At 35.6% G+C, this 27,561-nt stretch overlaps 1 protein-coding gene across 2 annotated transcripts in view; it reads left to right on the top strand.

The window, feature by feature from the left end:
* Positions 1 to 27,561, top strand: part of LOC123547959 (phospholipase A and acyltransferase 2-like) — a 113,084-nt gene that overhangs the window by 2,536 nt on the left and 82,987 nt on the right. The window contains exons 2-4 of one of the 2 annotated variants that reach the window (XM_045335201.2): positions 14,431 to 14,560; positions 15,168 to 15,327; positions 18,391 to 18,682. The exons of the other annotated variant lie outside the window; for it this stretch is intronic. Of the exons in view, the coding sequence (XP_045191136.1) occupies positions 14,431 to 14,560; positions 15,168 to 15,327 (290 nt within the window). The 3' untranslated portion in view covers positions 18,391 to 18,682. Of the gene's footprint in view, positions 1 to 14,430; positions 14,561 to 15,167; positions 15,328 to 18,390; positions 18,683 to 27,561 lie in introns of those variants that run through there. 2 annotated transcript variants of the gene reach the window in all.

Genomic DNA, 27,561 nt, shown 5'->3' with positions numbered 1-27,561 from the left:
GTAATAGCTAATACGTGCGCACGTATTAGTTTAAAAGACATCATCACACGTATTGGTATAAAAAAAACATCAGCGAAAAAACATCTGCACACGTATAACCTATTGCGTGCGCACGTAATAGCTAATACGTGCGCACGTACATGTATTAGTTTAAAAAACATACACACACGTATAACTTACTAGATTAAAAACATCTGCGTACGTATTGGTATAGAAACATCAGCGCACATGCAAGTTTAAAAAACATCTGTGGACGTATTGGTATAAAAAACATCTTCGTACGTATAAAGTAATACGTGCGCACGTAATAGTACAAAAAAACATCAGCGCACATACTAGTACGTGCGCACGTACTAGTATAAAAAACATCTTCGCACGTATTACTTTATACGTACGAAGATGTTTTCTTATACCAATACGTGCATAGATGTTTTTTAAACTTACATGTGCGTTGATGTTTTTGTACCAATACGTACGCAGATGTTTTTTTAAACTAATACGTGCGCACGTAATAAGTTATTAGTTTAAACTGTATTTATTTCCAGAAATTGTATATACAAACATGAGTACTATATTCAAATTAACAAAATTTGATAAAAAGACATACATCAATCAAAATAGTACAAACAAGCAAAGAAATTTTTAATCGAATGGATTGGAAAACAAGCTACTTAAAACTTATATGAATTCCGCTCCATAAGAAAAACAGAGGTTTGATGAAGAGTAGTAACTAGGCTGTGTAAGTATGTATATCATGTTTTATTAATCGGTATATGAATGTGAAAAGTATATGTATAATACAAAGTTTTTGTGTGGTTTATTTGTGTGTGTGTGTGTGCGTATGTGTGTGTGTGTGTATGTGTGTGTGTGTTTTAATGATGAGTGAAGAATTTACGAGCATGTTTATGCTATTGTCTCTCGTCGTCGTTTGGGGGTGAGAGAGGGGGGATGTTGATTGTCGCAGCTTATGTATTGAATCTATTTGTTGAGATGATAAATCGTTGTACGTCAGTGAATAGAGAAATATTATGCTGATAAGATGTTCATCACCATACAGTAGATTGTTAAGAGTTAGAGCGCATTGGAGGTTGGAAAATATGTCGGTTCGAAGAAGATTTTGGTATTTTCGACAATGAAGCAGATAATGGTCGACAGTTTCTATTTCACCACAGTCACATCTATCGGTTTTTGTGATTCCTCGGCGGTTGAGGTCATAGTTAAGGGAGCTACAACCTAGGCGTAATCGAGCATGAAGAATTTGGCCTTTTCTGGATCCTGCATTAAATAAAGGATTTGATTTCGGTAGGTTTTTATTAAGATTTGATTTGAAGGCATTGACTGAAGGGGATGATTTGATATGTTGAGGAAGTAAGTTCCAGTCGGTTATTGTGTTAGGAAGAAAGGAAGATTTGTATGAATGTGACTGGCAAAGGACATTTCTGATGTTTCTTAGGTTAAATCTAGTATTGATATTATGTTGGTTTTCAGGAATTAGTGAAGACAGGTAGGCGGGTGATAGACCATTGACCATTTTATAGATCAAAACAAGGCGATGTTTTTTCCGTCGTTCTGTCAGAGGTTCCCAGCCGAGATCGAGTAAGAGTTTCTGGATGTTACAGAGTTTAATGGCACCGGTGACTATACGAGCAGCCGCGTTCTGGACGGCCTCGATTTCGTTCATTAGAGCTTCTGTACAGTTGTCCCAAACAACATCAGAATATTCCAGGATTGGACGAATAAATGAAAAGTACATTCGTTCGAGACTTTGTCGATTTAATAGAAATTTAAGAGATCTCATTATCCCAATTCGTTGCCAAGCTTTTTTCAAAGTAATAGATATATGTGAGAACCATTTTAGATCCGAAGAAAAGGTGAGACCGAAATGTGTGTGTTCAGTCACTTCAGTGATTGGTATATTGTTCATATATAATTGAGGATGATTGGGTTTGAAGAGTTTTCTTGAAAAGATCATGGATTCTGTTTTTGATGGGTTAAATGTCACGAGCCATGCTTTGGACCAAGAGTGTATAGTTTCAAGATCAGCGTTCAGAGTGGTACTGGTAAAGATGGATCATCTACGATGATATAAAGACTAGTATCATCTGCAAAAAGACGAATTTTAGAAACGATGTTTGAAACAATGTCGTTAATGTATGTTAGGTCCTAGAATAGATCCTTGCGGGACACCAGCGTTGATGGTCGACCAAGAGGAAAATGCATTTGCGTACACAACTCGCTGCTTACGCGAGGAAAGATATGAGGTTATCCAGTCCAGAAGTAAGCCTTTAATACCTAGAGAGGATAGCTTATGAAGAAGCCCGCGATGCCACACCCTGTCGAAGGCCTTCGACACGTCACAATAAATAAGTTATTCGTGCGCAGATGTTTTTTCTACTAATATGTACGCTGATGTTTTTTATGCCAATACGTTCTGTGACGTTTTTTTAAACTAATTCGTGTGCACGTATTAGCTATTACGTGCGCACGCATTAAGTTATACGTATGCAGATGTTTTTTTTACGTGTGCACGTACTAGTATAAAAACACATATTTCACCTCTGTGCCACCGTACACCTCTGTGCCATAAATGTTTTTAAACTAATACGTGCGCACGTAATACGTTATACGTGCGCTGTTGTTTTTTCTTCTAATATGTACGCTGATATGTTTTATACCAATACGTGCGGTGATGTTTTTTGAAACTAATACGTGCGCACGTATTAGCTGTTACGTGCGCACGCAATAAGTCATACGTGTGTAGATGTTTTTTCTACTTATATGTGCGCTGATTTTTTTTTAAAACTAATACGTGCGCACGTAATAACTAATACGTGCGCACGTATTAGTACAAAAAACATCAGCGCACATATTAGTACGTGCGCACGTACTAGTATGAAAAACGTCTTCGCACGTATAAACTAATACGTGCACGTAATAGCTATTTCGTGCGCACGTATTACTTTATACGTACGAAGATGTTTTTATACCAGTACGTGCATAGATGTTTTTAAACTTACATGTGCGCTGATGTTTTTTATACCTACACGTACGCAGATGTTTTTTAAACTAATACGTGCGCACGTTTTAGCTATTACGTGCGCATGTATTTGTACAAAAAACATCAGCGCACATATTAGTACATGCGCACGAAAAGTTATTCGTATGCAGATGTTTTTTTAAACTAATACGTGCTCACGTTTTATGTATTACGTACGCACGTAATACGTTATACGTGCGCAGATGTTTTTTCTTCTGTTATGTGCGCTGATATGTTTTATACCAATACGTGCGGTGATGTTTTTTTAAACTAATACGTGCGCACGTATTAGCTATAACGTGCGCACGCAATAAGTCATACGTGTGTTGATGTTTTTTCAACTTATATGTGCGCTGATTTTTTTTAAACTAATACGTGCGCACGTATTAGTTATTACGTGCGCACGTATTAGTATAAAAACATCTATGTCACCTCTGTGCCACCGTTGTGATAGCAGCGGAAGCACTGCGTCTATATTAACAAATTCCCGAATATTTTATCAATTTTTAATCAAATACAAGTGTCGTCTGATACATAGTCTGTATGAAAAAGAAATATTTCATTTAAACATGCTTACTTTTTACGATATCTGTAGAAAATCACATGAAAATATTTAAATGTATGATTTTGTTTATATTGTTTGACAAAAACTGTACGGTTTACGTCAATAAATTAGTATGTCTGTCTCTCTGTCTTTCTGTAATCCTTTATACATAAAATAATAATATTAATGATAAAAATAATAATAATTATGAATAAACGTGATATTTTCTTTCCACTACATAAAAGGAAAAACTTATAGACCTTTTTACAGAGAGCTATTTCCTTAGCAACGCGGGACAATTTTCGCGCATGCGCACTCTACGTAGAACAAAAAGACATGACCGCACAATATAAATTACGTTAGAGTTATATTGCATTTCAATCTATTCGATCAATAATGAGTTTGTTTGATAGTAAATATCTACCGCAAGACAAAGGAAAATATATGTAGATCTTTGCAAACCCACAACTCATATACTTTAACTAATGCGCATTATCATTGATGAATTTTTTTTAGGTTAAGATTAAAATGAAAAAAAAAAGAAGATATTTTCAATGAATTAATAAAGTAATAATAAAGTTTTTGTTTTATTTCCTAACATGATCTCACAGAACTTACGCAATAAGCTTACATGATACTTGTAATATAATTAAAAGTCGAAGTTGAAAATAAAATGTTCAACAAACAAAGTTCAGCCTTTGATTTTGTATCCAATTATACTCAAATGGGGATCAATTCATTCCGTATTCAAGAAAAAAATTATTGTTATTTTTTATTTCTACAGATTCTTTGAATTTGAAAGTTTTTATTTGACAATATGAAAGTGGTTCGGATGGTGAATGCAGCGGTTAGATTTAATAGAGAGGGGGCGGGTAGCGGGGAAGGGTGTTCTACACTTAATTCTTTATCTGTTGTTAACCGATGTTCTATTTCTTGCGGAATTCAAGTTTATCATAATAATTCTATTAATTTACAGGTAAAGACTTCTGCGCACAATACAAATAGATACATTTTCGAGATGAAAATGATTCAGCATGTAAACATAAGAGATAAAAAAATTAGAGATTTATATTAGGTATTTTTCTTCAGTATGTAGTTATAGTCCTTGATTTGATTCATATGTTACGAATTTAGATATTTTGTAACTACACTTTCATCGTTTTAAAAGGAAAATGTCCATGAAAGTTCCAAAATATATTCTTATAGATTTTAAAGTACTAGATATAACGTGAAATGTTTATTTTTGATAAACAAAACATCTCCGCCACGTGATATATTAATCCGAGTGCGTTCTTATTATGGCATTGAGAAAGTATATCACATCAAAGCCATCTTATATGCTTCAGTAACCTTTATGATCTGCTCTAATTAGGGGACGCCCTCGAAATTAAGTTAGGGTCTTGATTACTTAGGTGACCTATGTTTCATCATGTCATTTGCATAATAGTTACGTAATAATTTCCGGTATATTACTTCATATAACAGCAACTTCAGTGACATATGGAGCCGCGGCCCCTAATTAAGTATGTAGATGTCATTCAAGTCGAAGAAAAATATATACAACAACTATTTGAAGTTGTGGAAATAAATAGATAAAATGAAAGAAAATATGACATTTTTAAATGTAAGGAACAAGTTTTATATTTGTATGATGTGTGGAAATAGACTGGAAATGCTGTTTCTTTTCTGACGAAAATAAGAATAAAGCAGGCTTTTCAGGTAAGATATATGATTAATAACATGCGTGTCTTTAATCAAAGCATACTGTATAATAAATTACTTGACTGAAATAACCTCTATAGTGGCAAAACAAATCGTTATATAATGATAATTTTATGTAGGATTTTCATATCGTTGAGCGTTCTTTTGCCACATGCAAAGAGCGCATGCGCGTTAAAATAAAAACATCCGTGAAATAGCATAGCAACCGATAGCTTGGGTAAAAAGGTCTATTGAGCTGTTAAAGAGTAACATGTAAATAGAGCAAGTATCAAAGAATCAGTCATGTAACATTGGTATTTTCCTATGTTCCGAAAATGTCGGTGCAACAGCTTCCTTTCACAATCAATGTTTGTATATATTTTTTTCTATGATGAGATAAACGCTTGTATTAACATCTAACATCTATTAAATCTGTCAATCATAATTCGAACCTACGTTAAACATTGTCAAGTGTGTTTTTTGGTTTTTGTTTCTGTTTATTCTTATCTGTGTGTGACGATTAGTTTTTCAAATGTGTATTAAGCCCCAGTCACACTACACCGTATAGAGTTAACGTACGTTCAACGCATAACAAAAGTTTCAATCCGTCCGTGTCCGTTCGCATGCGTTTCTTTTCCGTTTCTCATGCGGCGGCTGTGCTTCTTGTCCGGCGACGTTCGTTCCATCCGGTGGAAGGTTTTGAGTATGTTCAAAATTTAGAACGTACACCACCGGGAAAAATTGTCTGTTAGATGTACGGTAGCAATGTGCTGATATGAGTTTTGTTCATTACTCGTGCGTTCTGTATGCGTTTTGTTCGTTACTCGTGCGTTCCCTATTCTATACTTGTCCGGTTCACATCCGTTCTTGTCCGATGGACCAGATTCACGGCCGGACTACTACCGGGCATGCAACGGATGTAACGTTTGTTCAACGGACGATAACTTGTTAGTTTCTCATGCGTTGTGCTTACGTTTTACGCGGTACAAATCCGTTACCAGTACGGTGATATCCGTTAACTGAACGTTGTTCGTCCTATATATGTGCGTTAATCTTGCGGTCATTGTGCGTTTTATGCGCCCAAATGCACCTATCGCGAGAGCACCGAGCTGCAGCGGGAGATGCCGTTCGTCACCGGATAACTTTCTGCCGCAATATTTCTATACGTTTGGCGTCCGTTAACGCTTTACGGTGTAGTGTGACTGACACATAACTTATGTGTCAGTCACACTACACCATATAGCGTTAACGGACACCCAAATTATAGACAAATTGCGGCAGAAACTTATCCGGTGACGAAAGGCATCCCCCGCAACTGCTCGGTGCTCTCGCAATTGGTGTATTGGGCGCATAAAACGCACAATGACCGCAAGATAAACGCACATATACAGGACGAACAACGTTCAATTAACGGACATCACCTAACTAGTAATGGACTTGTACCGCGTAAAACGTAAGCGCAACGCACGAGACACAAACAAAACGTTCTTCGAACGTTTGATGAAAGTATTGTCAGTTATCGTCCGTTGAACATGCGTTTTATCCGTTGCATGTCCGGTAGTAGTCCGGCCGTGAATCAGGTCCACCGGACAAGAACGGATGCGAACCAGACAAGTACGGAATAAGGAACGCACGAGTAACGAGCAGAACGCATACCAGCGCATTGCTACCGAACATCTAACGGATAACTTTGTCCGGTGGTGTACATTCCAAATTTTGAACATGCTCAAAACCTTCCACCGGGTGGAACGAACATCGCCGGTCAAGGAGCGAGGCGCCGCATGAGAAACGGAAAAGAAACGCATGCGAACGGACACGGACGGATTGAAACTTTTGTTATACATTGGACGTACGTTAACGCTATACGGTGTAGTATGACTGACCCATTAGGTAAAATTACTTTTGACAAGTTAGATCTAATTCATTAAATTTTCATTCATCAAAAAATCCATTGACTTAATAGACTCACATTTACTTATAATATCTGAAAATGAAACAGTCAAGTTTGTAAGCACTTTTCAAATTATAAACTTTCCTGCTTTCTATTATTTTCCATTTTTTTAAGATTATAGTACTATGTATTGTATGTGCTAAAACATGTTTCATGTACATGTATGTTACTCTACTTAAAATATGCTACCTGTTTTGATTCGCCTAACATATACGTTTTTGTGTATTTATATTTTTTTATGTCTTAGTTTCTTTAATGCAAAGTAAAAAGAAGATATTAAAGATCATATTTTCATATACTGATTATATCTTATGCAAAATAAAAGAATAAAATAACGTAAATCTATCGTTCGGTGTCTTCTTTTTTCGATTCTGTATTGTATATCACTGTTAAACCGATTTAAACCATGTTGTTACACTGTATGTAACCTGGTAGAAATAATTTTAAAGACGACTGTCTTTGTTGTTGTTGTACCGGTTCTTAAAATTGGTATAAAATGAATTCCCTACAGTATCTATAATCCGGCACCTCCCGTAGATGTGATAAGCGGAAATAGCCGAAGCATTATCGTTAAAATATCTGATATTGATTTGTATTGAGTTAGACGGTGGAAGGGAGACAACTGTTATAGCGTTGATCTTAAAGAGAATTCCTATAGTTTTTTTCCTTTCATAGAATTTTTTATGATAGGAAAATTTGTGCTGAAAACAACGAACAAATAAAAACAATGGGACACCAGACTTGTTTTTGTGAAAAATTGTTTTGAACACACCCACTGTAGCTGAAACTGCCAGTGATTTTTCAACATTTTCATAATTTTCTGCTTTTTTATAAATACCAACCAAAATATACATCAAGACAGCATAATAAAGTTAATTCTTTTTACAGATTTTATTATATACTTATTTGATATCATAGTCATATTTGTAATACTATATCCTTACAATAATGGGTACAAATGAAAAAAAAAAATTAGGTTTCCTATTCACTTTTATGAACTTTTTCCAATGATAAATACCCATAGTGAAGAATATTTTTTAAAATTTTGAGAAAACTGTTTTATAGAATTTTTTCCTGTTATTTTTGTGTATGAATAATTGTATTGTGAGCATAAAAATGGCTAAAAATGTATGGGTCACCAGGCTAAATTTTATGTTAAGACCGCTTGAATACAACACCTGTTCGGACGAAAAATGGCGCGAACCTGACCAAATTGATTACATGTATATCTGCTAGAAGTTAAACAAAGTTTTAAAAATTCTTAATTCTTTCTATAATTGAATACTAAATAATCTGAAAGGTGATTTTGTCATATCAGTGCTAAGTCAATTGTCTTACATTATATGAACGACACTGTCTTTGTACTAAAATGCGATGTGAAAACACAACCACAAAAATGGCAAGATACCTGTCAGGCAGGGTACTTGTCAATACAACATAAACCAGTATCAACATTTGATTACTGATAAAACTTATCAAAAATGTTATATCATGCAAGATTCCTCATATTTAAGATTGTCTGTCACATGTTTCAACAAATGTTGACTTCACTTCAGTTTTCCATGGAAAGTGTCGGCTGCGCAGAAAGATGCGCATAAAAGCTATAGGAATTCCCTTTAATAAACAGGGGAAGGTAATAGAATCCGATTTTCATCCAATTCTTCAGTACGTGGGATAGATCTGTTGCACCGTCGAAAATCTTTAGTTTTTGAAATCCATACTTCAACTACTCTTAAATTAAACTTTTCATTTTTAAGTTCGCATTTTAATGATATTATCATGTAAGCTAATTACCACAGGTTGTTAGTTCTGTCAGATCATGTTAAGAAATGTCCATACAAACATAAGCTTTTTAAATTGATGGAAAATACCAATTTCTCAATTTTCTTTAACCAAAATTTGTCGAGATGACATGCGCGAAATTTTACTTCCGTTGCTAAGGAACGCGCCAAGTGTAAATTCATCTACAGCAAGAAAATATTCTTTAACTACTACTTGATATTTTCTGTGGCAAAGCATTTTTAGATATTCTTTTAACATTTCCGCACGACAAGAAAGAAGTTGCAAGTTAAAATCGAAATTCATAGAACAACTTATAACAACTTTGTTTCTGTTATGTTTCCTTTCAAAAATCTCGGAAAATTAAATTTAGCAACTGTCGATTCTAATTTGTTACCCTACATATCAACCACCAAATATCTAGTCTTCATCAAAGATAGGGGGAGCCTGATCTGTAGCACGATGGTCCGGATATGTCGCCACTTTCCATTGGAAATCTTGTTTGATAATATCCCATTTCGAACATCTCTCGGTAATCAAGCAATGCAGCAAACCGGAGAATAATTTTATACTGTTTTACAGATTGCCAAAACAAAATATAAACATGTTTGAAAATTACTTCTTAAGTACGTCATCGTATTTGGTTTCATCTTAAGATTAGTATAAATATTTCATTGGAGTTATATTATTTGCATCCGAAGTGGAATAGTTATGCATAATACATTGTACAATTTGTTGATTTTTGTGCGACTTTTTACAATATTTTGGATGCTAATTTTGACTAATATTCAGTATAAATGAGATGTGAAAACCAAAGTTTTTAAGTTCTGTTCTGTACCCAAACCAAAATTTGTTATAATAAATACTATCAAAACACCTTATAAAACTGTCAAAACCGTTTTTTTGGTGTTTATTAGTGAGTTCCATAAGCGATTCATTTAAACAAACAAGAAATGCTTGCAAGGGATAGCTAACGGAATGTGTTCCGGCCATTAATGGATCGTGATTTTGAAGCGAGTTATTAACTTTACAGAGGGCTTTACTTCTTTTATCAGTAAATATATGGTTTTGATCCCTTCAGTTAACCATTCACAACACATCTTCTAGTTGCGATGGTTATGTTATGTAATCTCATCTTCGGCATAATATCGAAAGACAAAAATTAGCGCATTTTGTAGGTAATAAGAACAGAGGATCGACAGAATGGATGTACTGAAGAGGAAATGATGGATGCTATTTTATTTATATTCTATGATTCACAAGAATTTATATGCATACTACAGGTATTGTCTTAATAATAGCTTGTCCGATAATACCGATACTACCCTGAACGACGTTACTTGTTAAATCATTCATTATTAGGTAATAAAAGATATTTTATAAATGTAATTACATGTACATCACTGGAAACTAAAAGGAATGATCAGTTAATATCTGAAAAATATATAATCATCAACATGAAAATTTGTTGATGATATTCTTACTTTTGCCACCTGATTTTAAAGCAGCAGTTTTTATCTGATTTAAAAGGATCGTTTTTACATAATACATATCCGCCCAACTCCCCGCCCCCTCTCTGTATATGCGTGCATGCAAGATCCCGGGCTTTATTAGTATATACTACTGTAAGAAAAAGTGCTATAAGAAAGTCATTTGTTTAAATTTAATTTTACTATTATTTGTTGAATATGGCATGCAAGAAAAAGATTCAGTCATTGGTGGTAGGTGCAGAGCCTCGTTACCATCAAAACAGTTACCCTCGAGCCAGATATTCCCATCTGCACATAGACCAGTGAAAGAATCTTAATATATTCTTTCGCAACTTTTATCACTAATCTTTTACAATGTGACACGATATTTGCTTTCTAAAGACTCATAGAATCGTAGATGAGGAATTCCCAAATGGCAAATGTACGGTATTCCGTTAGGGCCAGCGTCCGCTCCCTAATGCATATTCAAAAGGATTATCCTTACTGATAGATAAACACGCTCCTTTACGCACAAAAACTATCGTTCTTCGACCTAGCTGTCCGTGGTTTACAGACGAACTTCATGAGGCTAAACACTTAAAACGCAAGCTTGAGCGGAAGTGGCGTAAATCCAAACTAACAATCGACCATCAACTTTATAGGGACCAATGTGCTACCATGAATAAACTCCTAATTCAGGCCCGAACCGACTACTTCTCTGATAAGGTGAAGTCGTGTGGCACTGACCACAAAAGTTTGGCCAAGATAACCAAAAATCTACTAGGAGACAGCCAAGATGCTTCCCGTCCCTCTAACACATCACCAAAGGAACTTGCGCAGAAGTTTAGTGACTTTTTCATCGAGAAAATTGAGAACATTAGGAATGATATTATTTCGCATAGCCAAACTGATCGTGATTCAGTAGACTTGCATTGTCCAGAACACCAAGAAGTAGCAAACTGTCTTATTGATTTGGCTCCTACAACGATAGAAGAGGTAGAACAAATTATACAAAAATCTCCAAACAAATCCTGCGAACTTGACCCTTTACCAACATGGCTTCTGAAGAAATGTCTCGATGAGCTCTTGCCGCTGATAACAAACATCATAAATACATCAATGGAATTAGGTTATGTACCAAAAGAGTTTAAAAGTGCTAGGATAAGACCCCTGCTTAAGAAACCAGGTCTTGAACCAAACATTCTCAAAAACTACAGGCCTGTATCTAACCTCCCTTTCATTTCAAAAATCTTAGAAAAGGTAGTAGATGCGCGTCTTGAGCGGCACTTGAGTGAAAATGAGCTACATGAGGGACTGCAGTCTGCTTACAGAAAGTTTCATTCAACTGAGTCGGCTTTGATAAAGGTACAGAATGACATCCTCACATCTCTCGATCAAAATTCTGTAACAGTCCTCGTGCTACTCGATCTTTCTGCGGCTTTCGACAGAATTGATCACCAAACACTGTTACACCGGCTCGAACATCATTTTGGAGTCACACACAAAGCACTTGCATGGATGTCATCATATCTTAGTGACCGCTATCAAACTGTATGCGTTGATGGTGAGTTGTCGACGCCTACGTTGATGAAATACAGTGTGCCCCAGGGATCAGTGCTTGGTCCAAAGAACTATATCATGTACACTAAACCCGTGGGTGCCATATGCAGACGTCATGGACTTCTTCATCATTTCTACGCTGATGACTCTCAATTATACCTATCTTTTAAGCCGATAGAGGCTGTGGCCAGAAGTGAAGCTTTGCGCCGCATTGAGAGCTGTCTGACTGAAATTGTCTCGTGGATGAATTCCAACATGCTGAAGCTCAATGCTGACAAAACTGAGGTAATGCTATTGACATCAAAGCGTAACTCCAAGTACATTGATGACGTTTCTGTGAAGGTCGATGATTCTGTGATAAAATCCACGAAATGTGTTAGGAATCTTGGAGCAGTATTTGACAGCGGTATGGATATGGAACAACAAGTCAACTCGGTGTGCCGGCTGGATATGCACAACTTCGCAGAATAGGTCACATCAGACGGTATCTTACCAGTGATGCCACAAAAACCCTTATAAACAGCCTGGTTACTTCACGGTTAGACTACTGTAATGCCTTGTTAAGTGGTATACCAAACAGCACACTTAACAAGTTGCAACATGTCCAGAACACTGCAGCTCGCGTAATCACTAAGACGCCCCGTCGCAATCATATAACACCGGTTCTGAAGGAGCTTCACTGGTTGCCAGTGAAATACAGGGTGCAGTACAAGGTTCTGACCCACACCTTTAAGGCGTTACACAATCAGTCCCCTGCCTATATTAGGGATATGCTAGAAGTGTATAAACCGGTCAGGACCCTAAGATCGCAGGACACGCTGTCACTGGTTATGCCAAAATCTAATACCATGATGTATGGCAATCGCAGCTTTTCGTGCACTGCTCCAAAGCTTTGGAACTCTCTTCCTGTCAAAATCAGGGAAGCTGACACGCTAGCTGCTTTCAAAAGCCTGCTCAAAACCCACTTCTTTGTACAATATTTTGTTAACTGACCGATACATTTATTTTTTTTTATCTTGTTTTTTTTTTTTTTTTTTTAAATTATACTTGTTTTCATTCATGATTTTTGTTAATGTGGAATGCATTATCTTTGTATACGTATTTGTTTGTATTTTTGCAATTTATTCTGTAAAGCACTTTTGAACGTGTACAAGTGCATGAAAAGAGTGCTATATAAATGTGGTATAATAATATAATAATAATATGTCGCGCTTCGCCATCGTACTGTTGTGTTATTGCCATCGTAATGTCGCGCTTCGTCATCGTACTTTCATGCTTCATCATTGTAGTGTCACCATCGTACTGTCACGCTTCGCCATCGTACTATCGCGCTTCACCATCATAGTGTCACTATTGTACTGTCGCACTTCACCATCGTACTGTCGCACTACGATATCGTACTGTCGCGCTTCGCCATTGTACTGTAGTACGGTGTTCAGTTTGGACAATCAAGAGTTTTACTCCTGAACCCCATACCTCGAAAATCGAAATCACGAAAGTACGATGATGAAAGTCGAAACCACGATGGTAAAAGTCGAAACCACGATGGCAAAAACACGAAACTACAATGGAGAAAGTCGAAATCACGAAATCACGATGATGAAAACACGATATCATTTCGCATTTTCACCATCGAGGTTTCGTGTTTTCATCATCGCGGTTTCGACTTTCACCATCGTGTTTCGACTTTCATCATCGTGCTTTCGAAACCACGATGATGAAAGTCGAAACTACGATGTTGAAAGTCGAAACTACGATGACGAAAGACGAAAGTCGAAGGCGCGATGATGAACACGAAACTTCGATGGTGAAAACGCGAAAGGATATTGCGTTTACATTATCGTGGTTGCGTGATTTCGACTTCCACCATCGTAGTTTCAAGTTTTTACCATCGTGAGTTTGACTTCCATCATCGTAGTTTCGTGATTTCGACTTTCGAGATATGGGGTTCAGAAATAAAAATATCGATGGTCAAAACGGAACACCGTACTGTAGCGCTTCGCCGTCGTGTGACATATTTAACACCAAATAAACAAGATTATTAGTAAATAAATCCAAAGCACGTACCTTTGTCTAACGCCATGCTGATAAGTGAATTGTTTGCGCATGCTTGGAAAGCGACAGTACGATGGCGAAGCGCGGCAGTGCGGTGGCGAAACTACGATGGTGAAGCGCGACAGACCCTACGATGGTGAAGCGCGAGTCGACAGTACGTTGGTTGCATTACGATGGTGTCGCGCTTCGCCATCGTACTGTCATGTTATCGCCATTGTACTGCAGCGCTTCGCCATCTTCTCGCTTCGCGTTCATAGGGAGCAGGAGCTGGCCCTAATGGAATACCGTACGTATGTATTGTTAGGAAACCAAATGTCAAGTTTATGGTTTGCAGGAGGAGGAAAGATTATTCATTTTGATGGTTCAAAGGATCAGAATGATGCAATCATAAGAATAGATGACTTACACGAAGTCGCTGGATCATCAGAGTATAGGGTGTGTAATAAATTGGATCAGGTTCATAAGTAAGTTGATAATAATTCGTTTCTGTAAACTCGATAGAAAGTGATAAACTTTGATAACGTTTTAAAACTATTTAAGTAACGTTTCAATGTGTAAATTGCATACTGTTTAGGTATGACATACACCTATTTTATTGAATCGGTTTGACTGTTTATGTACTATAAATAGTAACAAAATTGCATCTATGGACATGCTCCTGTAACCAATTTGATGTGTGACGTCACTATAAACGATCGGATACTCGTTAATAAAATACATAATTCAGTACACGGCAGTGACTAGCTAAAAATATTCAGCTCAGAGATGTTTATAATGCTGTTATGGATCTCATCCGTTTCTCACGAGAGAAGTGTGCGAGATGTTGCGGTTTGATACTGGTTAGTTAACCAAATCGGGTTTCGCCATAACTTAATGGACGCGACCATCAGAAAATAAAAATAGCGTCAGTTAAGTTGTGGTAGCCAGAACTAGGCAGTGACGTGCCTTACGTGGTTACTAGCATCCCTAAGTCGTCTTTATCAGCTCCCGGGCTACGCCCGCATGCAAATATAGGATAACCACTAATGTCGAGTCATTGCAGTTTATAAAGCTGAAATCTATTTTTTTCAGGCCGTTCTTACCTACAGAGATTGTCTCGAGGGCAGAGTCAATGCTGGGATATTCAAATTACAACATATCATTCGACAACTGCGAACATTTTGCTGCGTGGTGTAGATATGGTATCGCCGCCAGCGATCAGAGCAGGAAGTGTCTGGATGCTTTAGACTAAGTAAGCTTAATGATTTTAAATTTTCATTAGATGTGTATCGAAAGCATGACCCCTGTCAGACTCATTGAGTGGTGCACCTTTAATTTTGAATCGTTCTCCACAAGTAAACTAAACAAATCTACTTCAGGAAGTTGAACCTTATTTGAAGGTCTGAATGGCCATATTCCGTTGACTACTCTGAACAGTGTTTTAAAAGTTTTAGAGTTGTCTCTTAATCATTGTCAAAGGAATAAAAAAGTACACTGTTCTGCGCTGGTATCCAGTCCTATTGAGATTATCCATAGTAGATGGGAACCAGTACCTGCTTTTCATTGTCGTAAAATATTAACACGTGACTGTTCTTTCTGCACCAGGTTTTATTTAGAACAGTTCACACATGTTCTAAACATTCCAGAACACTTCTCTTTTCACTCCATTGACTTAGAATATGTGCAGAATCTTCCGAGTAGCCAAAATAACATGGCCATTATTGCTAAGAGGCGGCCGGAAATATACTAATGTAATGGACTTATAAAATCTGAAAAGTAGATCCCTCGGAAGCACCGAAAACAAGGCAAACAGTGAAAATTGCAGACTCGGTTTGATTGAGTCTGTTCATGAGCAGTAATGGAAAATGCAACACTGCCCACGCCCCCTAGCACCGGCTGAAGCAGTATTCAATCTTCAAATCTAAATGAGTTGAAATCAATGATCCCGAAGGACCAGAAAATATGACAACACTGAGATGAAGTCGGGGCGACTTTTTACGACAGCCACACAGCACTTAACACCCGCTGTTGTGAAGTAAATAAAATCTGAAAAGTAGATCCCTCGGAAGCACCGAAAACAAGGCAAACAGTGAAAATTGCAGACTCGGTTTGATTGAGTCTGTTCATGAGCAGTAATGGAAAATGCAACACTGCCCACGCCCGTATATTTTCTTTTTCTTATTTGAGGTATTAAGCCCTATCGCACGTAAGAATCACACAGGAAAAATATTTATGCAATGCATCAAAGTAACTATATAGCTGGTAGAAATTGCCTCAGAAAGCTTACTCTCAAAGTATAGGAGCGAAGCAAATCTTAAAAAAACCCATCTAAAATATAGTCCGGATCTAGATAGTGCGATGTTCCGAGAAATAACGACGTCTGTTACGTAGCGATTACTGATTTCTAAACTGGAAGTTCATTATTCTTAGATGTTATTGAACTTTATTAAAGGGCAAGAAAAGCCTGACAATTAAGTTAATTTTATATGAAAGCCATCCTCAAGCTTTTCATAACGATGAAAGAATTTTTAAAATCGGATAACTATTGAAAAAGATATGACAGTTTGAAATTTAAGAAAACGGCTGATCATGGAGGCAGCCATTTCAGTGTGTTTATGACGTCATTTACTCACAGCTGAATTCTTTATTTAGCAAATAGATTAATTTCATATGTTTCTTGAGTGTAAGATTTAAATATGGTAAATTCTTTCATTATAGCTTGAAAAGGTAGAAAAATTGTTTTACAGAAATAAGTAAATACAGTTCAGATAAGTATCTTGAAATTTAATAAATCCGCCATTTTGTTTTTTGTTGCCATGGAAACAAAATGGCCGCCAATTTAAGGCCTAACTAAACTAAAGGAACCAGCGTGGGAGCCATCTGGTCTAGTCGCGTAATGGCTGCCAGGTATTTGAACACTAATTTTTCACTTGGCATGGCAACAGAGGTCTAAATTGAAGCTAGTTTCTGTTTAAATTTCATTGTGGGTGTATTTTTGACATTTTGGTAGGAAAAATGGGAGAGTAGGTTGTATTTGGTGAAGTCAAGCTCAATTTTAGTATGAGTAGTACTTCCAGGTCACAGCAGTGTGATTTTGATGTCAGTTTACAGTAAGCAAATGTGACGAGAGAAATCTCTCTTAGAAGATACATGACCCCCCTACTTTTCTCTTCATTTTATATCAGTTTTATCATAGCTCTTTCAAATGAGGTAAGGATTTGTTCTCTGAAATGGGTCTAGTTTTGTTTGGTAGCTCTTAAAAAAAGGTCAGTTTTATATAGAATATATAGGGAAAACTATTTAGCTTATTATGACCTATAAGAAAATGTGGGCAAAAATTGAGATTTGTCCAGATATTGATATAAATGAACTAGTTTGGTCAGATTTTGGTAAAAAATGAGAATTTCATTGAAATTTTGCTGCAAAAATTGATAAAAATCCCAAAAATCACATTTCAACTGTTTTGGGGGTATTTTTTTTAAAAAAAAAATGCAAATTTGCACTCTAAATTATGCCCATCTATACCTTTCAGAGGGGACATTTGGTATATTTCAAAGTGTTAATGTATAATTTGCTTGCAAATTATGGTGAAAAATTATGAAATAAGGCAAAAACCAGCTCTGGCTAGAAGAACTGGTTAAAAATTATGTCGCGACATCAATTTTGAAGGAAGATTGGCGCAGGGACCCGCGTTACTGAAAATGCCATAAAACCTGGAAAACTGATTTAATCAAGCTGAAACTTGGTATTTTTCATGCAGATATATTACTGGTACTATACAGAGCCGATTTTGAAAATTCTTTCACTATTTTTATATGATTCAAGAAATTTTAGCAGACTGAATTAACATAAGAATAACATTGCTTTTCCCTTTAAGCAATACATGAATATTATGTATTGGGATTTTGTATGTCCAAGACACTGAAAAAACTTTATTGTGTTAAATCAACATTAATTACTGCAATAAATTAATGTTAGTTTTTTCTTAGGTCTAAAATTGCTGTGCCCGTGACACATTCGAGTGGCATACATGTATACCACTGATAGCTCTTGTATAGACGGTCAATATTATTTGAATTCATTTTTATCTGAAACACTATTTTGCACTTGTTTCTTCTCTTGTGTCTTTTTAATTCAGTTATTATTACTGTATTGTGATAAAATCGTTAAGAGTTTACCACATTGAGGTCACTGAGTGCGATGACTGAAAACCAGACATTTTTAAGACGCTTTCAGTTAAATTTGAATGAAATAAAATCTACTTACCGAATAAATTTACTTGTTCTGTCACAAGTATTTTAAATTTACATTTCAGTTCACAGTGTTCATGACTTTGACACGCTTGATATGCATCCTACTTCATCTACGCAGATGGCCAAAAATACTCAAAAGCTGTCGGAGAGATTCATGGATTAAATATATATTATTCTCTATTATATGATATACCTGGTACTTCTTGTATGTCATCGTGAAGAAGATGCCGAAGATACAAAAACAAATAATTAAAAAATCGGACAGATGATATTTTGGTAGATGCATCAAAGTAATATGATTCTGTATTTCTGTACTCATATTTGACTGAAATAAAATAAAATTCTTAAAACGTCTGAGCGTTTTACTGGACCATATCTTGAACTATATCTCTAATATACCTCTCTCAACCCATTAAGGCCTTATTCGAATTTTATGTTTTAAAGTTACATTTTAACTCGACTTTTTCGAAAAAGTAGAGCTATTGCACTCGCCCCGGCGTCGCCGTTGGTTAAAGTTTTTGATAAAGTCAAATATATCTGTAACTATCAAAGCTTTTGACTTGACACTTAAAGTAGTTATTTACTATCAAAGTCTACACCAGGAGAAACAATCCCCATAACTCTGTTTAAAATTTGACAGAATTATGCCCTTTTTAATGTCGGTGATATTCATAGTTGTATTTTTAGATTTGAACAGAGTTTCAAATGTAAACCTGATATTGACAATACTTATGCTGATATTTGTGGTATTATTAAACAAGAAATGTATAACAAGAGAAGTAACAAACCAATTAATATGGAAAGTGGAAACTCTAATAAAAAGAGGAGAGTGGGTAAGCCTTGTTGGAGAGTACGCCTAACCGTTTTATGGAATTGTGAAACAGAGAACAGCTGTTGGCTGAAATGTTCTGTATTTATTGTCCGGTAAGCGAGTATGTAACTATTAAAGGCAAATTTCATTGCATGTAGAAAGATTTTCGATAAGGATGTACAGCGTAGTAAGCGTTCTTACTGGATAAATCTCCTGAAAGAACTACAGGTTGATTGTGATAATAATCAGGGAGAATTTTGGAAGTCCATAGGCAGGATAGGCGTTTCTCAGTCCAAAAAAATGCTTTAATAATTCCAATGGAAGGAGCTACAGAGAACGAAATTTTAAATGATGTTAATATTGTTTTTAACAAATGGAAAATGGATTTAATAAGCTTTTTACCAGACCAGTAGATACTGATATTGTACATGAGGGTAATAATAATATGAATAATAATGAGAGCAATATTAATATCCCCACAAATAACAATGTTCTCAATGAAGGAATAACCATTTTTGAAGTGCGTTATGTAATTCAAAATGCAAAAAATAATAAAGCGTGGGGTTTTGATAACATCCCAATGGGAATTTTAAAGCATGGTTGTTCTGCGTCTTTTTTGCATATATTGTTTACTGTATGTTTTGATAAAGGAATAATTCCGCCAGACTGGGGTAAAATAATTATAAGTCCAATACAATAGAACCAAGGGATCCAGTAAAAGCTGTTGGAGTAGGAATCCACTCAGACAATGAACGCGTCTGTATTTCAGAATTTCACCAGAATTTAACTTTACGGTACCATCATGTTAGGTTCCCATGGCATCGACCTTATATGATGTATGCTACTTTACGGTATTCTTCATCTTGCTTCCTGTGAGTCAGATCATACAACAATCTAGTACAACCCACAACTAAAATGAATGATAAAAAAACCGATGTTTCATAGGCTTGTGATGGACTATCACTACATGAAAATCATGGCCCATATGCTAGAGGTGGCAGTGCTCAGCAGTTCATGTAGATGTTAGCAGCTTAATGTCTTTGATATGACTGAGGCACGACTCAAGAACTGGCGGCTAACAATGCCCGAATACGGACTGGCAGCCTGGCTAAAACTCATAATTACCCTGATCAATCTGCAGCATTCAATATCAGGCATATATTATCAGCCTATTCGGTAAAAGACAGCAAAGACACGTAGCATCCCGTTTCCCAACCGTTCGTCACCCGCATTGTCTTTTGATTGTCAGGTCTCAGATCGCTACAATTCCGTATCAATTCGCAGCACACATCGGCCATCCGTTTTACGGTGTCGGCCCGGTATTATTTCTCTTTCTTTGCTGTATAATAGATCAAGCATTTTTGGACATGAATTGTGAATTTCACAACAGAATTACAGCCAGCAATGACAGCTCGGTATTTCTAAAGTTTGACACTATCCAAGTCAATCAAGACTAGGAAACAACTGTCATGAACAATGAACTTTTTTGCTACACTTGTTTACAACCACATAATCATACATCTATCAAGGCCGTCTTGTCTGGGGTACTTTTTTATCGAAATATATCTTCACCGATAAGGGAGACAATTGAATATTTTCACGAAGACGGAGCACTGTGAGTGATATAGAGAATATTTTTCAGTATTTCACCAGTTAGCATGAAATAAAAAGCTTTATTATACTAGTGTATTATCATTTTTATGTAATGGCTTTATTATACTCCCGCGATAAGGCTTTGGAGACGTTGGTCGAATTGGCTTGGTCTATCGTATATAAAGAAAGTAGAAAATTTGATGTTTCAGCAGGAAAAGCTTACATGTGATAAACATTATCGAATTTATAAACTCGTTGATTAAAATTGATAAAACGCTCGACTGAGCATCGTACTTTATTATATTCTCCTTGTTTGATAAATTCGGTATGAAAAGGCACTCTAATATAAAATATTCTCTATATACGCATCCTTTACCAGATAATTACTTTACGCTGCAACTGAGATAATTCCATGGCAATACTTCGTTCGTAATTATTTTTCATATCATAATTACACTGGAGCAGAAATATAATAATGGACACACGAGAAACGCCGTAGAATATTGTTTTAGCAGACAAAATAGCAAACGTGGGAGTTAAGCATATCAATCCCCTTCTCCCAAATATCAGTTGTCTGTTGTTTGTGATATTTAATATAGTTACAAAAGTAGGGATAAATCCAATTACGATATAAAGAAAGAATGAAGACGTAATAAATCGCAATAATGATATACAAGAAATATCTTTAAAAATGATGGTCGGCGAATTGTAATAAGGAAAGAAGTTTATGAATTTTTCATCTAACATTCATCTTTCATCTAACATTTTTCAGATTGCAAAACTAAACACCGCACTTTAACAATTTAAATGGTTCTCTTTTAATTTTTCGCAAAGGTTTCGTAGGGTTGCAATTTTGTTTCGTTTATCCTTAGACGAATAATTACAGCAGTAGTTTGATGAAGATTCATGAAGCGGTTCATGAGAAGAGGTCATTAAACGTGTTTATATTTTTAGCTAAATTGGTCCCTATCCCCATTTGTAACAAAATAGCAGGAGACCTTACGATATTGTTACACATCGAGTGTGATAAAAATCCATTACATTTTAGTGGTTAATGCGAAGAAAGGCATATCTACTTTTAGCTATAGTGGTCCCTAATAGGGCCTAAGTTCATATATAAATAAATTTGGAAGAGGACCTTATAATGATGCTCCAGACCAAGTATGACAAAGATCCACCAAGCTGTTCATGAGACGCTGTATAAAGGCATTTGTAGTTTTAGCTCTAGCAGCCCCTAAAAGGGGTTAAATGTCCCAACTGAACAAAGTTGGCTGCGGGCCTAATAAAGATGCTACAAATTAAGTTTGATTAGAATACATGAGAAAAAATCAATTAAAGGATTTTTTTATTTATTATTTTTTATTTATTTCTAAAATAGTCCAACTGATCCCGCTTTAACAAATGCATATTCGCTATTCATGAATCTTCGGACAATGACGTACATCTATAAAAAAAGTGAAGGTCAAACAAAACATACAATTGTAATTATTTCAATATTTCTGTTTCATAAGCAAAGTTTGACCGTAGTCATATCACATAGATAAACTGTATGCAGCGTACCTTCATTTCAGTGTAATGAGATTCAGTCATTATATAGCATATATATAACAAAACAGATTTCAACTGAGTTCAATATTTGCATACCATACTAAAGAAAAATATTCATATATAATAAATCAATTAAATAATTTATAACAAATATATCAAAGCAAACAAGTACTCATTTTAATATGCAATCTGAATAAGTCACAAAAGCAAGAAACCTTTTCATACACAGACGAGAAGGAAAATCTTTTAAAAAGCACTTCTCTACATAAAAGACTCTTATCACACCCTTTTTCATGTGATACGCAGACCGTATTCAGCTCTTTCTTTAATTTGATATATGTTGGTAGTTGAACAGGTTTTTATCATATTTATTAAACTTACTTACCATTTTGAGATATATCAATATTCTTGCTAAATATACTGAGCCAAAGTTAGTTTTAAAACTGTGAACAGCGTCGTTTAGGATAAACGCTTTGTCTACATTTCACTCAGCGTAGCACAATCAACAGAGTGAAAGAAATTGACACTCTCGTCCAATCAGGCAGAGTGTTGCATAAATCTTCCATTTTGATAAATTATCTATAATGCGTTATCAAGTAGTTTGATTTGCAAACTGAAGTCACGTGGCATAGGTACCGAAAACGAATTTAGACGGCGTCGCCGAAAAAAAGAAACGTTGCTAATGCGTAACGACAGGTACTAAGAAGGTAAACAGACATTCCCTCTTCTATATATTCTGAATACGCTATTTTTAAGTTTCATTTTTCAGCACATCAAACTATACGTTTCATATATAGCACTGCCAATTTATGAATGTTTCTGTTTTTAGCTCACCTGTCACGTAGTGACAAGGTGAGCATTTGTGATCGCCCGTCGTCCGTTCAGAATTTCTTGTGAACACGATAGAGACCACATTTGGCAACCAATTTTAATCAAACTTGCATACATGTTGTTCTGGCATAATATCTCGGCTCCTTTCGAAAACTGGCTAGATCCCGTCATGGGTTCCAGAGTAATGCCCCCTTAAAGGGCCAAAATTTGATATTTTAGCTTGTGAACACGATAGAGATGACATTTTGCAGTCGATTTTAATCAAACTTGCACACAACCTGTATCGGCCTAATATCTCGGTTCCTTTCGAACGCTGGCCAGTTCCCACCATGGGTTTTAGAGTTATGGTCCTTTAAGGGCCAAAATTGCTTTTTTGGCTTTTGCAGCCATGTAGAGACTTCATTTATGGTTTGACTTGATACAAACTTGCAAAATATCTTTAACAACAATAGATATTGGATTCCATGATGAATTCGTCAGATCCAATCATAGGTTCCGGAGTTACGGCCCCTGATTGACCCCTGAAAGAGCTCAAATTTCTTTACCAACCTTACATACAACTTAAGTCACAATAAGATCTCGGTTCCTTTCGAAAACCGGTTAGATTCCATCATGGATTATAGAGTTACTGCTCCTGAAAGGGGCAAAATTTTCTATTTTGGCACTTTCAGCCATATAGAGGTTTCATTTATGCTTTGATTTGAAACAAACGTGCAAAGAATTATTAACTTGATGATCTCTATGCCAAGATCGAAAATGGGTCATGTGGAGTCAAAAACTAGGTCACCAGGTCAAATCAAATGAAAAGCTTGTTAACACCAAGGAGGCCACATTTATGATCCTATCTTCATGAAACTTGGTCAGAAAGTTATCTTGATGATTTCTATGCCGAGTTTAAAACTGGGTCATATGGGGTCAAAAACTAGGTCACCAGGTCAAATCAAAGGAAAATCTTGTTAACACTGTAGATGCCATATTTATGACCCTATCTTCATGAAACTAGGTCAGAATGTTTATCTTGATGATTTCTAGGCCTAGTTCGAAATTGGGTCATGTGGGTTCAAAAACTACGTCACCCGCTGAAATCAAAGGAAAAGCTTGTTAACACTGTAGAGGCCACATTTATGACCCGATCTTCATGAAACTTAGTCGGAATGTTTATCTTGATGATTCCAAGGCCAAGTTTAACAGGCGAGCGATATAGGGTCATCATGACCATTTTGTTTTTTAATACTGCCAGACAACGTTCAGCATACCTGCTACGTAAACTGAAACTCTTAACTTTTATTACCACCTAAATCTAAGCATACTCGAATCTGCTGTTTATTGACGTTTTCAGGGGCTATTTTATCAGGAGAATAAACATGTGTTAACAGAGAGATTCTCGCACTCACACTCTCCTAACAGACCCTTTTCCATATCGCGTTCCGTGACAAAGCGTAAACATATTACAGCAAAATAACGGATATTTAAAAAAAATGACATCAACGTGATCACACAACACAGGTATTCGTGCGCATTTCATAAAAATATATATATATTTATTTATTTTACGTGTTGTTGTTGTTCTTCTTCTTTCCAAGATTATGCGCATTTCATAAATATTTAATGGCGTTGATGGACTCTGTATTCCTTTTTTTTAGCTCTCGTTCATGTTTTATGCGAGAAAAGCGTCAAACGCATGTTCATTTCGTATCCTAACATTAGCAGAAAACCGTAGGATACGCTGATACCCTTGCCTTACCAGTCTCTTGCACAAGCCAATTCTTCGGCATTATGCAAATGTTATGACACAAAAAATGCGTTATCCTTGCATTCTAATTTGATAAATCGTGTTTATCTTTGAAAAAAAGAGGAAATATTTAGTCCCTGTCAATAGGGAACGGGCCGATTACTAATGTTGCAAGAACTTGTGGCCCGACCCATTTGCTTATTTTTTTTGTTATATATGTACAATTTATGATATATGATATTATAAATGTAAATAATAAGCAACAAAATATGATTAAATCAATAGGGGACTCTCTTACATGGATTACACTGTCTTGTAACTTAAAAATATGGTAGTGATAAACCTTTGGGCTGCTGGCGGTAAGTGATTCAGCCTTTGCGACCAATGCAGGCGAAGCACATCTTGATCTACACTGTTCGCTATTCAGTCAAAGAACTTTCATGAACACCGCTTTGAGTAATAGGTAGTACTGTCCAAATTAAATGACAGACCCGTCCATTTTAGAAATTTAGCAGGGTAAAGGTTTGTCTTTGTCTATGTTGTGTTATTTTGTCTATACATATGTAAATCTCGGTCATCTAGACATCCATATATGAACTGCCGTAAAATTTCGATTAGGGTAGGCATTTTGCCATTGGTTTAATTTGAGATGTTTTTTGGATAAAGCTTTTAAAATAAGATGTCAGTTGTAAAATGGTTAATATTATTAAATCTGTATACGCAAATGTTAAATCGTGTGTTCAAATGTCTGATCACAAGAGACACTGCGATGTATGCCATCCTCGGTGATGGCTTTATTGAGCATCCTTTTCAGAGGAAACATAATTGAGGTTAACACCTGGTAACATGCTCTTACGAAATTCTTAACATAGTTTCAAACATTGCAGTTTCAGTTTTTCTATCGCATAAATACGAGTCTTTAATTCATATGCGCGATATATACATGCACACACAGATATCGTGTATGACATGCTCATTGAAGACAAAGACTTTGTCGATTATATAAAGACAAAATAAAGAGAAATATTTATTAAAACATTGCATGCAAGGATTATAAAAATAGCGCAGTAATGCGGCTAAGCACGCGCAGAAGGAAGGGAATATAATTCAATACAAATATTATCATTGTACTGGTATAAATAGAATAAATTTTACTTTGATGAATACGTTACTTCTAAATGAAATGAAAGAAAGTCCAGTGCATTTTCGAAAAATGTTATGCTATAAAAATACGCTATTTTTGTAATATACTTATTTTCCTCACTGATATTGTTTCTGACCATTCGAGGTACAACAAGGTGCATGATTTAATGACCCAAACTTGGATATCAGAAAGTCTGGTTGACTTTTTTTAAATGCATTCTTTTACTTGAATAGTCATGAAATCAAAACAAATATTATGTATGTGGAAAATTTTAATAGGACTTTGCAACAGAAGTGTACTTTTCATTTTCAACAAAATAAGTAATTTTCTTCTAGATTAATTTGTATTTGAAACAAAAATATACGATTTAAAGAAGTTTACTGCCCATCTTTCATTAAAATATTTTATCTTTAGATATCTACTTCCAATGTAGGAAATGCTCATACAATGTATTTAACTTTAAATCTATATAAATTGACTGTGTATTTAGAGCTACATTCCTAGTAAAATGTCATGCAGTAACACTCGCTGGTTTAAAAGTCTTCCATTAATTTTGTTAGTGGTAGTACACATTTATACTGTGTTAACCGTCTATGCATGCATTAAGTGTGTACTATCGACGATATATGACCTTTTTGTTTCGATTTGCCGTAAAACCCAACTTACTAACTGTGTACTAATTTAAACCTAATGCATAGAACTGTTAATACACAAACTTGTAAATTTCAAGTTTACATAGCCTATATGAAGTAATTGTTCATATTTTCAAAAATAAAATTGTGTTTTTAAACCTTTAAGCATTGTGTTAAGAATTTATTATCAACTTTAAACCAATCGTCCGCCATTTTTACTATCCGCATATCGCCAGTGTTGGTGCAGCCGTTCTGCGCATGCGCGGAATTATTATCAAATGGAACGCACAGCCAAAAATACTCATTTTTTTGCATGTCCGCACGCATTTAGTGTATTATGTGCATAATACACTGACTAAAGGTTAGGGTTAGAATCACCATGGTTACAAAATATATATATTTAAGGTGTTTTTGTTCAAATTTAGTTAATCCGGTATATACCGGAGTCTGTAATATATCACGGGCGCACCAACTCTGTATTTAGTCACAGCCTGAATCTAATGTTCGTTCTAAACGAAAACAGAATAAAGATCTGGTAAGATTTTTCTTCTAAAATTAACATTTCTCTTTTTTCAATGTAATGTTACATTTAAAATTCTGTTTAAGAGTTAGGTTGATATAAACTTTCAAAAACGTCATTATCTGGTACCAAAAACGTAACCTTTATAAAACAACATTTATATAAGGAAATAAAAATGTAGAGCTATCAAATATCTTCATAACTTTTCAAATAAAACCAATTTATTTCTGAGAGCGTTAACTAGAAAATCTCACGAAAGGTTAGGTTTCATCGTAAAAAAACATTACAATATTCGTTTCTGTTAATATAATTTTTATCTTAAACTATATTAACAGAAACGAATATTTCCCCCCGCGCTATTAATGACCTGAAAGCCACAGAACTGTCTGCCCTTGGTATACTATGCAGACACTGATACACTG

Source organism: Mercenaria mercenaria, chromosome 9, assembly GCF_021730395.1.
Source record: "Mercenaria mercenaria strain notata chromosome 9, MADL_Memer_1, whole genome shotgun sequence".
Classification (NCBI taxonomy): Eukaryota; Metazoa; Mollusca; class Bivalvia; order Venerida; family Veneridae; genus Mercenaria; species Mercenaria mercenaria.
This window is presented reverse-complemented; position numbering and strand designations above follow the sequence as displayed.